The sequence below is a fragment of the Ranitomeya imitator genome, chromosome 5, assembly GCF_032444005.1.
Source record: "Ranitomeya imitator isolate aRanImi1 chromosome 5, aRanImi1.pri, whole genome shotgun sequence".
NCBI lineage: Eukaryota > Metazoa > Chordata > Amphibia > Anura > Dendrobatidae > Ranitomeya > Ranitomeya imitator.
Genome location: NC_091286.1, coordinates 411,903,490 through 411,916,646, shown reverse-complemented (window position 1 = coordinate 411,916,646; position 13,157 = coordinate 411,903,490). Strand labels below are relative to the sequence as shown.

Here is a 13,157-nt window from a genome sequence, read left to right as displayed (position 1 = left end):
GAAAGACTTGATTCAGGCATGAAAATTCACATTCAGGGGCAACATTTTGCCATGCACCAAACCATTGAAAATCCATTGATGTCCTATGGGTGTGTTCTGGATTATTCACTGTCACATTGATAAATTAGTCCTTTTTGCTAATACTTGCTTTGCAGATAAATTAAAACAAACATCCACATGACCAGTATAAAGCAACCCTCCAGCTTGGTATTGAAAATGGACTACATATTTTCACTCTGACTGGTGCCCTCAATTTACCTCTTCCACTCAGATCGATGTTCCGTTACTCTCCATGATGGCCGCCACTTTAGGAGCTGATGAGTACTCCATAAGGAGAAGCTGTCAGAACAATTGAGCAATGTACAGACAAGGCTGTAATGGTGCTGTAATACTGATTAAACCGGAACCACAGAGTGGATTTCTTCAAATGCATCACATTAATCAGCAATATAGTTGGTTTCTAACGAGCTTTCTGGGCGCAAGGGCAAACTGTGGGTGGGATCTTCTCCTGCTCTGTCCCCTCCATCTGCCTACAATGTTTCAATGACCTGCTTCCTGTTTGAAATTTTTATTTGAAGATACTATATTGAGCAGAGATCTTTATCTGTGCATGTGCTGACTCTGGCCCCATTTTATTGAAGACCAGAAGAGTGGCCGTGAACTCAAACTGCACATATGCTGCCTATGTCAATGATGGAAGCAGCACAAAATTTCAAACATTGACCTGTCATTCAAATACCAGAGGCAGGCGGAGAGGCTGGGGCAGGAGAAAACACTACCCACAGTCCGGCCCCTATGCACAAAAATGTCATAAGAAAACTTCAAATGCTGATTGCAGAAATCCTCTGTGGTTCTCGCTTAAAGAATTTTATCTGCATTACAGCGACATTATGGCCATGCGTTTACTTTTGCATTAGAAAATTGTGCTGACAGACTCTCTTTAACAGCATAGATGCAAACTCCTCCTAGAGCAACCACAGAGGTGGCCCAGGGTCAGATTTCCCCCAAAGATCAAGCATTTAATTGTCTATCCTTTTAAAAGGGTTATCAATACTTAAGATGCAGAAGTCCCAGTAGCAGATTTAAAAAACTAGATGACAAACATGTAAATTTCGAGTCCTACCATCGGGGAGTGGTTTACAGGATAGAGCATCGTCCAAGTCTCTAGCAGTGGCAGGGTCAATGGTGAAGATGCACTCTTTCCTACAAAAACAAAAAGGAGAGGACATGTTATAAACTAGAGAATAGCATTAGGATACATCAGTGTTCTACATAACTGAAGAGAAGCTGGTATGGGGACAACCTTCCGAGAAGAGTCCAAATGGTTTATTGTGACGCTCGACCATTCCCCGTCTGCTAGTCACAGGAGAGCGATCCTGCAAGTGTCAGTGTCACAATTTTAGTTGTGGTCAACATTACTGCCATCCCTGTATATTAAGTACACCATGTAAAATATCTTCCATATTTTTATATATATTATAAACATAATCATGTTTGACGCACAAGACAAAATAAAAAACAAATTGGTAGGGAAAGGCTTCAAAATTGACAGCAATGCCAACATCCGCTGTTTAGTGATTTTTGTCTCATTTCAAACTGATCTGCGAATAGAAATGAGCCTCACCTGTCCCCCATCTTGCCACTGCTCACTTGACTTTAGACTATGAACGGCAACTTTAATGCTCAACCCCTTAGCAAAATCTGCTGTACACGTACTGTGGCTATACTGTGCAGAGTGGGCTCAGGAATGCGGGGGAGCTAGATCTGTTCACGACAATTTGACCCCTTTGGGTATGTGCACACTGTCTTTTCCTGGGGGGTACATTCTGTATCCTGCCTTAAAAAAAAGCACTAAGTACAAGTGTAAAAAAACAGTCACATACATTTTTATATAAAACTGACTTTATGTTCAGTTTTTAGGAGCTTAAAAGATGCAACGCGGTTGATCATTCTTCAGTCTATCACTAGATTATAGAAACTTTTGCAGGGAAAAACTGTGCAAAAAGCGTTCAGGACAAAGACAAAAAATGAGACTTCATAACAAAAGACGCAGGTGTGTCCTGATATGTCACTAAATCACATTATGTGCAAATATCCTTACAAGTCGCTTTCATTCTTAACAGTAGCAATTGGAATGGGAGTCCCCCCAACACCCATAGCCCTACTCACATCAATAATGTTGTTAGGGCAGCTACGAGAAATACGCTGCAATAGTACAATGTTACAGTGCATTGTATAAGCGGTCAAGTGTTCTCAAACTCAAGTACCCTTAATGGCTTTATAAATATAAAGATCTTCCAAACATATTAAGTAAAGGAAAAAGAAAAGCTTGGAGAGCTGTATTTGGACATTTTCCTGAAACCTAAATAGTGAAATACGAAGGATAAACTGGCTTGTAATTAGCCAAACTAATGGAATCTAAAAAATATTTATCTCATATGCTGCACCCAAAAAAAGAGAGAAAAAAAAAAACAGCGACAAAATGCCACTGACTGTGCTTCCTTTTCTGGACCCAGAAATGAGATCATCATGTGTAGGGAGTAGTGATGAGCGAATATACTCGTTACTCGAGATTTACCGAGCACGCTCGGGTGACCTCAGAGTATTTTTTAGTGCTTGGAGATTTAGTTTTTATTGCCGCACCTGAATGATTTACATCTGTTAACCAGCATAAGTACATGTGGGGGTTGCCTGGTTGCTAGGGAATCCCCACATGTACTTATGCTAGCTAACAGATGTAAATCATTCAGCTGCGGCAAGAAAAACTATATCACCAAGCACTAAAAAAATACTCGGAGGACACCCGAGTGTGCTCGAGAAATCTTGAGTAATGAGTATATTCGCTCATCACTAGTAGGGAGGGTGCACGAGCTGCAGGGCTCTAGGAAATGGACATAAATTGTACAGATGAGAGAATGGCTCTCTGCATTAACTGAGACTAATCTAACGGTCCCAGTTATAGGAAAAATCAGCAATAGTATTTGTGCTCTCAAATGCCCCTCTCCCCCCACAGATTTGTTGTAATAAAACCCAGACATGCAACAGAGCGACACTGGAAACCAGGGAAGATAGGACTGAGTATATTAACGCACATACACTACATACTGTACACATTTACATGGGATTAGCCCATAAAAGTTTCATGGAACTACTTTATCCCCTTACCAGAGGCCTGTTTTCACGTTCCTGACCAGGCCACATTTTTCAATTCCGACCAGTGTCTCTTTAGGTGGAAATAACTGACATGATGCAACATATTTCAGTTGTTTTTTTTTTCTACACATTGTACTTCATATTAATGGCAAATTTAGGTTGAGATGATTTGCCTTTATTTATGAAAAAATTGAAGATTTGATACTGAATTTTTAAGCCCTTAAAACAGATGGTCATAACACTAAAAATAATCATCATTTGCCACATGTCTGCTTAACATCCGTGTTATTTTTAAAATATTTTGGATAAAAATGAAGAAGTGTTAAAGGTTTAGCAGCAATTTATCATTTTTTAAACTTATTTTATTAGAGGCCACTTCCCATTTGAAGTGACTCCTGCATTTTTTACATATTGGCCCCTAAAAATGACCCCACTTTAAAAACTTCACCCTTCAAGATATTCAAAACCACATTTAGGACATGTATTAACCCTCTAGGTGCTTCAATTAAAACAAAATGGAAACAAACCAAAACTTCGTTTATTTCTACAAAAATTATGCCTTAACCTCAAATTTTTAATTTTCACAACGGTAACAGGAGAAAATGGACAGTTCGATTCGTTATGTAATTTTTCCTGACCATGCCAATAACCCATCATGTGTGGCAGAAAGGAGAACGTATTTCAATTTTGGCTACAATAGGTCGTGGACATCATGTCACATTTGCGGGACCTCAAGAGGTGCCAAAACAGAAACCTCCACAAGTAAAACCATTTTTGTTTTAGCCCCAAATGTTGCATTCTCACAAGGGAGGCAAGAAGTTTAATTTACGGAAAACAGCTGTCGCTCATTCATTTATGTCTCCTCTCTTCATGTGACAATCAAATAAAGTGCCATTACTTCAGAAACCATTTCCATTGCTTCTATCTTTTGCAAATAGCTACTTGAATGCTGGAGCGCCATTTGGCTGGAATAAATTGCGGATGCCATGAGAAGTTTTAAGAGTCTCTGACATGCCAAAACAGCTGAAACCACAAAAAGGGACACCATCTTGTACACTACGCCTTTCAAAGAAGTTCATCTAGTGGTATAGTGAGAGTTTTTAACCCTCAGACGATTCACAGAATTGTATAACATTGGGCTGCGTATATGAGAACCATTTTTTACCTAAAATATTGCCTTGGTCACTAGTTTTTAGTTTTCTAAACCGCTAATAGAAAAAATTGGGTAACAGTGTAAAGATCGTTTTCTCCTGAGTACATCAATACCTCATATGGTTAAAAAACATTTTTGAGGGACAGTGCAAAACTCAGAAGGGAATGGGCATCATACAGGGGTGCAGTTTTTGATGGAATGGTTTGAGAATAACATGTCACAGCGGCAGAACCACTGAGGTGTCAGAAAAGCAGACCCTACCCATTAGTGTCCATATTTTACAAATTATACTCCTGAATAAATTCATCTATGGGTGCAGTGGGCATATTAATCCCACAGGTGTGTCACAAAATGTTATACCATTGGGTAGTGAAGAATGAATAATTATATATTTACCACTAAAATGTTGTTTCAATCCCAAGTTTTTAATTTTTATGAGGGCTAATAATAAAACTTATGGGAAAAAAGTGCAGATAGTGTCTTAGTAAAAAACTGCTCACCAGATTTAGGTATATTCACAAGAATATAATGCCGGCTGCTGCAGATCCACCGGTGGGCACGCGACAAACAGAATCGCTATATAGGAAGATTTGTGGATTACAGTCCGTGCTGCCAGCTGAATGAGAATGGCTGAGCCCTTGAGGTGCCAGAACAGGAGAGCCTCCCCATGTGACCTTATTTTACAAACTACACCTCTCAATGAGTTCATATAAGGCCACGTTCACAATTTGGTCAGTACTTTAAAACCGTATTTGGAAGTCAAAATCATGAGCAGAAAGATCATAAAAAGTATAATAAAACAAAGTGCACGACTTCTGCATTTTGCACCCACTCCTGGCTTTGGGCCACAAATACTGATGGAAAACATTGACCAAATCCTGAACGTGGCTTAAGGGTGCAGTGATCATATTCAAATCACAAGTGTGTCACCATATTTTATATTATTTAGCAGTAAAGAAAAAAAGTTACATTTTTTAATTTTAAAAAAATATATTTTTAGCCCCAGATTTCACTTTTTTCACACAGGGAAATTGGTAGAAATCCCACAATTTCTGCTGAACAGAACATGGCAATACCTCATACACTACTGTTCCAAAGTGTAGGATCACTTAGAAATTTCCTTATTTTTTAAAGAAAAGCACAGTTTTTTACAATGAAGCTGACATTAAATGATTCAGAAATATACTCTATACATTGTTAATGTGATAAATGACTATTCTAGCTGCAAACGTCTGGTTTGTAATGCAATATCTTCATAGGTGTATAGCGGTCCATTTCCAACAACCATGTTCTTATGGTACTTTCTGTTTGCTAACTGTGTAAGAAGGCTAATGGATGGTTAGAATACCCTTGAAAACCCTTGTGCAAGTATGTTACATAGTTATTAAGGTTGAAGGAAGACTATAAGTCCATCTAGTTCAACCCATAGCCTAACCTAACATGTTGATCCAGAGGAAGGCAAAAAAAACCATGTGGCAAGAGTAAGCTCCACATTGGGGAAAAAATTCCTTCCCGACTCCACATACGGCAATCAGACTAGTTCCCTGGATCAACGCCCTATCAAGGAATCTAGTGTATATACCCTGTAACATTATACTTTTCTAGAAAGGTATCCAGTCCCCTCTTAAATTTAAGTAATGAATCACTCATTACAACATCATACGGCAGAGAGTTCCATAGTCTCACTGCTCTTACAGTAAAGAATCCGCGTCTGTTATGCTTAAACCATTTTTCCTATAAAAACCCAGAGGATGCCCCCTAGTCCCGGTTTCAGGTCTATGATTAAAAAGATCATCAGAAAGGTCTTTGTACTGTCCCCTCATATATTTATACATTAACATAAGATCACCCCTTAGTCTTCGTTTTTCCAAACTAAATAGTCCCAAGTGTAATAACCCATCTTGGTATTGCAGACCCCCAGTCCTCTAATAACCTTGGTCGCTCTTCTCGGCACCCGCTCTAGTTCAGCTATGTCTTTCTTATACACCGGAGACCAGAACTGTGCACAGTATTCTAAGTGTGGTCGAACTAGTGACTTGTATAGAGGTAAAATTATGTTAGCACAGCCGAAAACAGTTTGGCTGATTTAGAGAACCTATAAACCTGACCTTCCTTTGAGCTAGTTGAGAATCTGAAGCATTACATTTGTTGGTTCCATTAAACTCTCAAAATGGGCAGAAAAAAAGAACTTCATGTGAAACCCGACAGTCAATTCTTGTTCTTAGAAATGAAGGCTATTCCATGCTAGAAATTGCCAAGAAACTGAAGATTTCTTACAACAGTGTGTACTACTCCCTTCAGAGGAGAGCACAAACAGGCTCTAACCAGAGTAGAAAGAGAAGTGGGAGGCCCAGCTGCACAACAAGACAAGCAGATTAGAGTCTGTAGTTTGAGAAATCGACGCCTCACAGGTCCTCAACTGGCAGCTTCATTAAATAGCACATGCAAAACGCCAATGTCAACATCTACAATGAAGAGGCGACTCTGGGATGCTGGCCTTCAGGGTAAAGTGGCAAAGAAAAAGCCATATCTGAGACTGGCTAATAAAAGAAAAAGATTAATATGGGAACAAGAACACAGACATTGGACAGAGGAAGATTGGAAAAAAGTGTTATGGACAAACAAATCCAAGTTTGAGGTGTTTGGATCACACAGAAGAACATTTGCGAGAGGCAGAACAACTGAAAAAATGCTGGAAGCGTGCCTGACGCCATCTGTCAAGCATGGTGGAGGTAATGTGATGGTCTGGGGTTGCTTTGGTGCAGGTAAAGTGGGAGATTTGTACAAGGTAAAAGGGATTTTGAATAAGGAAGGCTATCACTTCATTTTGCAATGCCATGCCATACCCTGTGGACAGAGCTTGATTGGAGCCAATTTCATCCTACAACAGAACAATGACCCAAAGCACACCTCCAAATTATGCAAGAACTATTTAGGGAAGAAGCAGGCAGCTGGTATTCTATCTATAATGGAGTGGCCGGCGCAGTCACCAGATCTCAACCCCACTGAGCTGTTGTGGAAGCAGCTTGACCGTATGGTAAGCAAAAAGTGCCCATCAAGCCAAACCAACTTGTGGGAGGAGCTTCTGGAAGCATGGGGTGAAGTTTCTCCAGATTACCTTAGCAAATTAACTGCTAAATTGCCAAAGTTCTGCAATGCCGTTATTTCTGCAAAGGGAGCATTCTTTGACGAAAGCAAAGTTTGAAGGAGAAAATTATTATTTGAAATAACCTTCGAACCTTATCAATGTCTGTACTAGATTTTCAATTCATTTGGCAACTCATTTGATTAATAAAAGTATGAGTTTTCATGGAAAACACAATTGTCTGGGTGAACCTAAACTTTGGAACCGTAGTGTATATGGCTGTACTGTGTTGATAACAAGAGGGATGGAGCGTTATTTGATTCTGAGCACAGATTTACCTAGCACAGTTTTTGAACTATATACACGGCTTCAAAGTGCCAAAAGAGCAGAATCCCCCCCTCAGGTGACTTCTTTTTGGAAATTACAACCACCTGGTATTTTATCTATAGGTGTAGTGATAATTTTGACACCGTGTGCGTATTCCAGAAAAAAGCCACAATGGATGTTGAGGAGTGAAAATTGCCTCCTGGGGCGCAGAAGGGGAAGGGAGGCATTTGGATTTGGGAGCGCTGAATTTCTTTTTGGGGGGAAGGTGAGGAGCCATTTTATTTTTCCAGAGCCTTTGTGCTACCAGTAACAAAGAAGCCCCATATATTCGTTTACCATATGACATACCTGAGTAGATTCTTTTTTTTGTGGATTTATATGGATTAGGAACATTCTAAATAAAAATTTGGATCTCATTTAGCCTGTGCCCTACATTGAGCACTTACATCGGGGTTTCTATCTAAATCTGAGTGAGGTGATTCAGTTCAAACCCCCGATGGATCCATTCATAAAGACGCAGAGTAAGGCTAGTTTCATACTAGCGTTTTGCTGAGCTGCGGACTTCCTCCGTGAAGCCCCGCCCACTTTCGCATGCGGCTTGGTACCTATCTTTAATATTAGGTACACAGGCTGTGCGGATGTATGCGGATGCCTCCGCATGCGTAGTTTTGAGGATGCGGCGACCCGCGTAAAACGCAGCTGGTTGGAATTTCTTTTTTTCTCTGCGCAAGCGGAGGCATCCACACGACCTGCGTACTTAATGTTAAAGATAGGTACACAGGCCACATGTGGAAGTGGGCAGAGCTGAGCGCCGTGCTGTGGCCGTGGGCGGGGCTTCACAAAGGAAGTCCAAAGCCCTCAGCAGCTCAGCAAAAACGCTAGTATGAGACTAGCCTTACTCTCTGGCATTAGTCTGGTCTCTGTTCAGCAGTGTCCTTTTCAGAGGTGCAAAAAACTGTGGTTCTTTTACGCATGCTTAAAAATACAGACATTACACAATCATAGCCCAGACGGCATCCAATGCATCTCCATTTAGCTCATTATAGGGGATCTTTCATCAGGGGCTTTGTCTAAATCACGTATTTCACGGAATTACATGGAAATCCCGATGTAAGCGCTCACCATAGAGAGCAGGATAAATGTGAGCCAAGCCTTACTGCGATCTTTGGGAGGCTGAACAAAACCGCAGATCAATAATTGGTTTTAATTTTTACGCCATTTTATACCCATGCGGTTTAAGTGATTAGACTACTTTTATACTTTGGGTCGGAGCGATTACAGCGATACCAGATTTATATATTTTTGGGGTTTAGCTATTATCGCACACTAAAAGATGCTTTAATTGCAAAAACAAGTTTTTGCATTGCCATATTTTGAGAGCTATAATTTTTCTATATATCTGCTGACCGTCGTGTGAGAACTTGCTTTCAGTAGTATGAGAAAGTTTTTATTGGTATTTTTGGGTACATACATTTTTTGATCATTTTGTATAACGAATTTTGGGAGGCAGAATGAACAAAGACAAACATTTTATGAACGTTTTTTTTAATGCCATTCAGTGTGGTAAAATTGATAAAACAGCTTCATTCTTCGGTTCAGTACGATTACAGCAAAAACACATTTTCACATTTTTATGTTTTGTTGGTTTACACAAAAACAATTTTATATTGAAGAAAAAATTGTTTTTGCATTGCCATGTTTTGAGAGCTATATCTTTTTTTTTTTTTCAGGTGACAGAGCCGATTGGGGGCTTGACTTTTCAGCTATACCATTTTTATATACAATTGACTTTTTGATATGTTATTGCACTTTTTCCTGTGGCATGATTTCAAGCCATATTTTTTCCACGTTATTTTTTTTTTACAGTGTTCATTGAAAATGGGTTAAATAGTGAGTTTTCTAGATCAAGTAATTTTGGACGTGGCAATACCAAATGTGCACTTTATTTTTGCTTTTACATAAATATACATATTTATTGGGATAATTTTTCCACTTTATTGCTCTTTATTTTGCGCTTTTTTATTTAATTTTTTTAAATTTTTGCAATTATTTTTACAGTTTTTATTTTATATACTTTTTGTAAACTCGTATACATTGCAATACACTAGACCTGTCAGTGTTACACTGACAAAACGCCTTTTAGACCCTACTCTTGGCATGGTTTAAAAGGCCGCCGTAGTTGACAGACCAGGTCATTATTTGACATCCTGCTCTCATGGCAACCATTGGGCCCCCCGCAATCATGGCAAAGGGGTGACGATCAGGTGAAATAACCCCCTCCCTCTCCTAATCTTCTAAATACATCTAAAAAAACAACAAAATATGATCGATGTTTTTCAAACATTTTCTATGAACAGCACTAGGATGCAACTATGAAGCATTCAATGTGCTACCTGAGTTTTCCCTTATCCATAGACATGCATAGGTGAATTTAATTCAAGGCTGGGATCAAAAATGGATATTCAAGTCTATATTTTGTGGACACTATGCAAAATAAATAAACAAACCAAGCAAATGAACTGCGCCATACAATGTATACGATATGTGTCCTAACCATGAAAAATATCGATGGGACAGATGAGAAAATTTAAGTATGAATGGAAACTTTAGCTGCATTTAGACAGTCCAATTGTGGCAGGTAAATGACAATTGATTAGTGTAAGCAGCTTGATCGATTGTTTAACCCTTTTCTGACCTCGGATGGGATAGTATGTCCGAGGTCAGATCCCCTGCTTTGATGCAGGGCTCCGGCGGTGAGCCCAAATCAAAGCCGTGACATGTCAGCTGTTTTGAACAGCTGACATGTGCGCGCAATAGCGGCGATCGATCCGCCACTATTAACTAGTTAAATGCCGCTGTCAAATGCTGACTGGGGATCAGCGATGCGTCGGCATAGTAACCAGAGGTCTCCTTTAGACCTCTATGGTTACTGATGCCGGTTTGCTGTGAGCGCCACCCTGTGGTCGGCGCTCATAGCAAGCCTGTAATTAAGCTACATAGGAGCGATCTGATGATCGCTCCTATGTAGCTGAGCCGATCGAGTGGTGCTAGCTTCTAGCCTCCCATGGAGGCTATTGAAGCATTGCAAAAGTTAAAAAAAAAAATGTTTAAAAAAATGAAATAAAAAAAAATATAAAAAGTTTAAATCACCCCCCCTTTCGTCCCATTCAAAATAAAACAAAAATAAAATAATAATCTTTATTTTTATATAGTGCTAACATATTCCGCAGCGCTTTACAGTTTGCACACATTATCATCACTGTCCCCAATGGGGCTCACAATCTAAATTCCCTATCAGTATGTCTTTTTGGAATGTGGGAGGAAACCGGAGTACCCGGAGGAAACCCACGCAAACACGGAGAGAACATACAAACTCTTTGCAGTTGTTGTCCTTGATGGGGTTTGAACCCAGGACTCCAGCGCTGCAAGGCTGCAGTGCTAACCACTGCGCCACCGTGCTGCCCAAAAATCAAATATACACATTTGGTATCGCCGCATTCAGAATCGCCCGATCTATCAATAAAAAACAAGGATTAACCTGATCGCTAAGCGTAGTGAGAAAAAATTTTAAACGCCAAAATTACGTTTTTTTTGGTCACAGCGACATTGCATTAAAATGCAATAACGGGCAATCAAAAGAACATATCTGCACCAAAATGGTATCACTAAAAACGACAGCTCGGCACGCAAAAAATAAGCCCTCACTCGACCCCAGATCACGAAAAATGGAGACGCTACGGGTATCGGAAAATGGCGCAATTTTTTTTTTTACTTTTACCAAAGTTTGGAATTTTTTTCCCCACTTAGATAAAAAAAATAACCTAGACATGTTTGGTGTCTATGAACTCGTAATGACCTGGAGAATCATAATGGCAGGTCAGTTTTAGCATTTAGTGAACCCAGCGAAAAAGCCAAACAAAAAACACGCATGGGATTGCACTTTTTTTGCAATTTCACCGCACTTGGAATTTTTTTTTAATCATTTTCTAGTACACGTCATGGTAAAACCAATGATGTCGTTCAAAAGTACAACTCTTCCCACAAAAAAACAAGCCCTCACATGGCCATATTGATGGAAAAATTTAAAAAAAAATATGGCTCTGGGAAGGAGGGGATTGAAAAACGAACACAGAAAAATGGAAAATACCAAGGTCATGAAGGGGTTAAGCAGGACTCCCGCAGTTCCATATAGAATGATCACTAATATAAGCCTTCTGTTGAGAAGACAATGAGCTGCCAAGAACAATGATCTTTGAGCAAGCCTAATCATCACACCCAACAAACGTGTGATTTGCAATTATATTTATACAGCATAAATGCTACCTTAAAGTTAACGTAGAGGGCACAAAATCATTTTCCAAGGTGTTCATTAAAATAACTGGGCAAACAAGATACATAGGCATAAGCAGAGGGACCCTACTCTAACATGAAACAATCCAAGTCAAATGGTGATAAAGCCAAAAACTACCATCAAGCAAAAGAGCTCTATGATCAGTGCAATACATTTGAGATGTCTGTCCATCACTTTTGAAATTGCAAAGTCAGCAGAAAAAATTTACACTATTTACTAAGTTACCCTTAAAGACTAAAGCAGAATGTACAATTGCGTAGTTTTCCTTTTGTCAAATTCACCTCTCCAAGAAAAGGCTGAAATATGGATTGGCAGCAAGTACCACCTTGGCTGATCTTTAAGACCTGCTCTTAACCAAAACCTCTACTTATTAGATCTTCTGCAATGTGATCCAACAATGAACACTCCAAGTGCTACATTTAAAGCACCGTTGCCAATATCCACTGCTTTGATCTGAAATGAAGGATTAGGCTTTTGCAAAATGCTCACATGAGAAGGAATACATGAGGATTAGAGGCCTGGTCACTGGTATCTCCTTTCATCAAGATGAGAAATTAGGCATTTAACATCGAAATTTCAGATTTAGATTTTAAAATCACTTACTGCTTGTATGATATAACTACATTATAAAAACCATGTAAAAAATACAGAATGAATAAAAAGATTGTCATGTCATGAATCATTAAACCTCTTCATGTTAAAACTAGTTTTTGATATTTATGTTGATCCAGTTTTTATTCTTCATTTTATTATTCCATTCCGGGAACTATACCTTCTTTTCTTATTTGATGTAGCCATATGACGGCTTGTTTTTTCGGTTCAGTTGGATTTGTAAGGCTGCCTTAGCGGCAGTATTTTGGGATGCAAATACCCTACCTCTTATGGGTGGAATAGAAACAGCATTGCAATTCTGACTATTTTTGTTTTGTGTTTTGGTGTGCATGTTTTAAATGCAGAGGCAGCCTAGACGTTCCCCAAATTGTCACACTAGGCGTGGATGCTGCATCCCATCACACAGGCAATTCTCTTGGTCTATGGCTTCAGCTTGGAGAGAAGAAACTATGATAAAGGGATTTAACTGCACAATG

At 39.3% G+C, this 13,157-nt stretch overlaps 1 protein-coding gene across 2 annotated transcripts in view; it reads right to left on the bottom strand.

Moving 5' to 3' along the window:
* Positions 1–13,157, bottom strand: part of DIS3L2 (DIS3 like 3'-5' exoribonuclease 2) — a 588,376-nt gene that overhangs the window by 254,041 nt on the left and 321,178 nt on the right. For both annotated transcript variants that reach the window (XM_069727019.1, XM_069727018.1), the window contains one exon: positions 1,124–1,203. In XM_069727019.1, the coding sequence (XP_069583120.1) occupies positions 1,124–1,203 (80 nt within the window). The remainder of the gene's footprint in view (positions 1–1,123; positions 1,204–13,157) is intronic.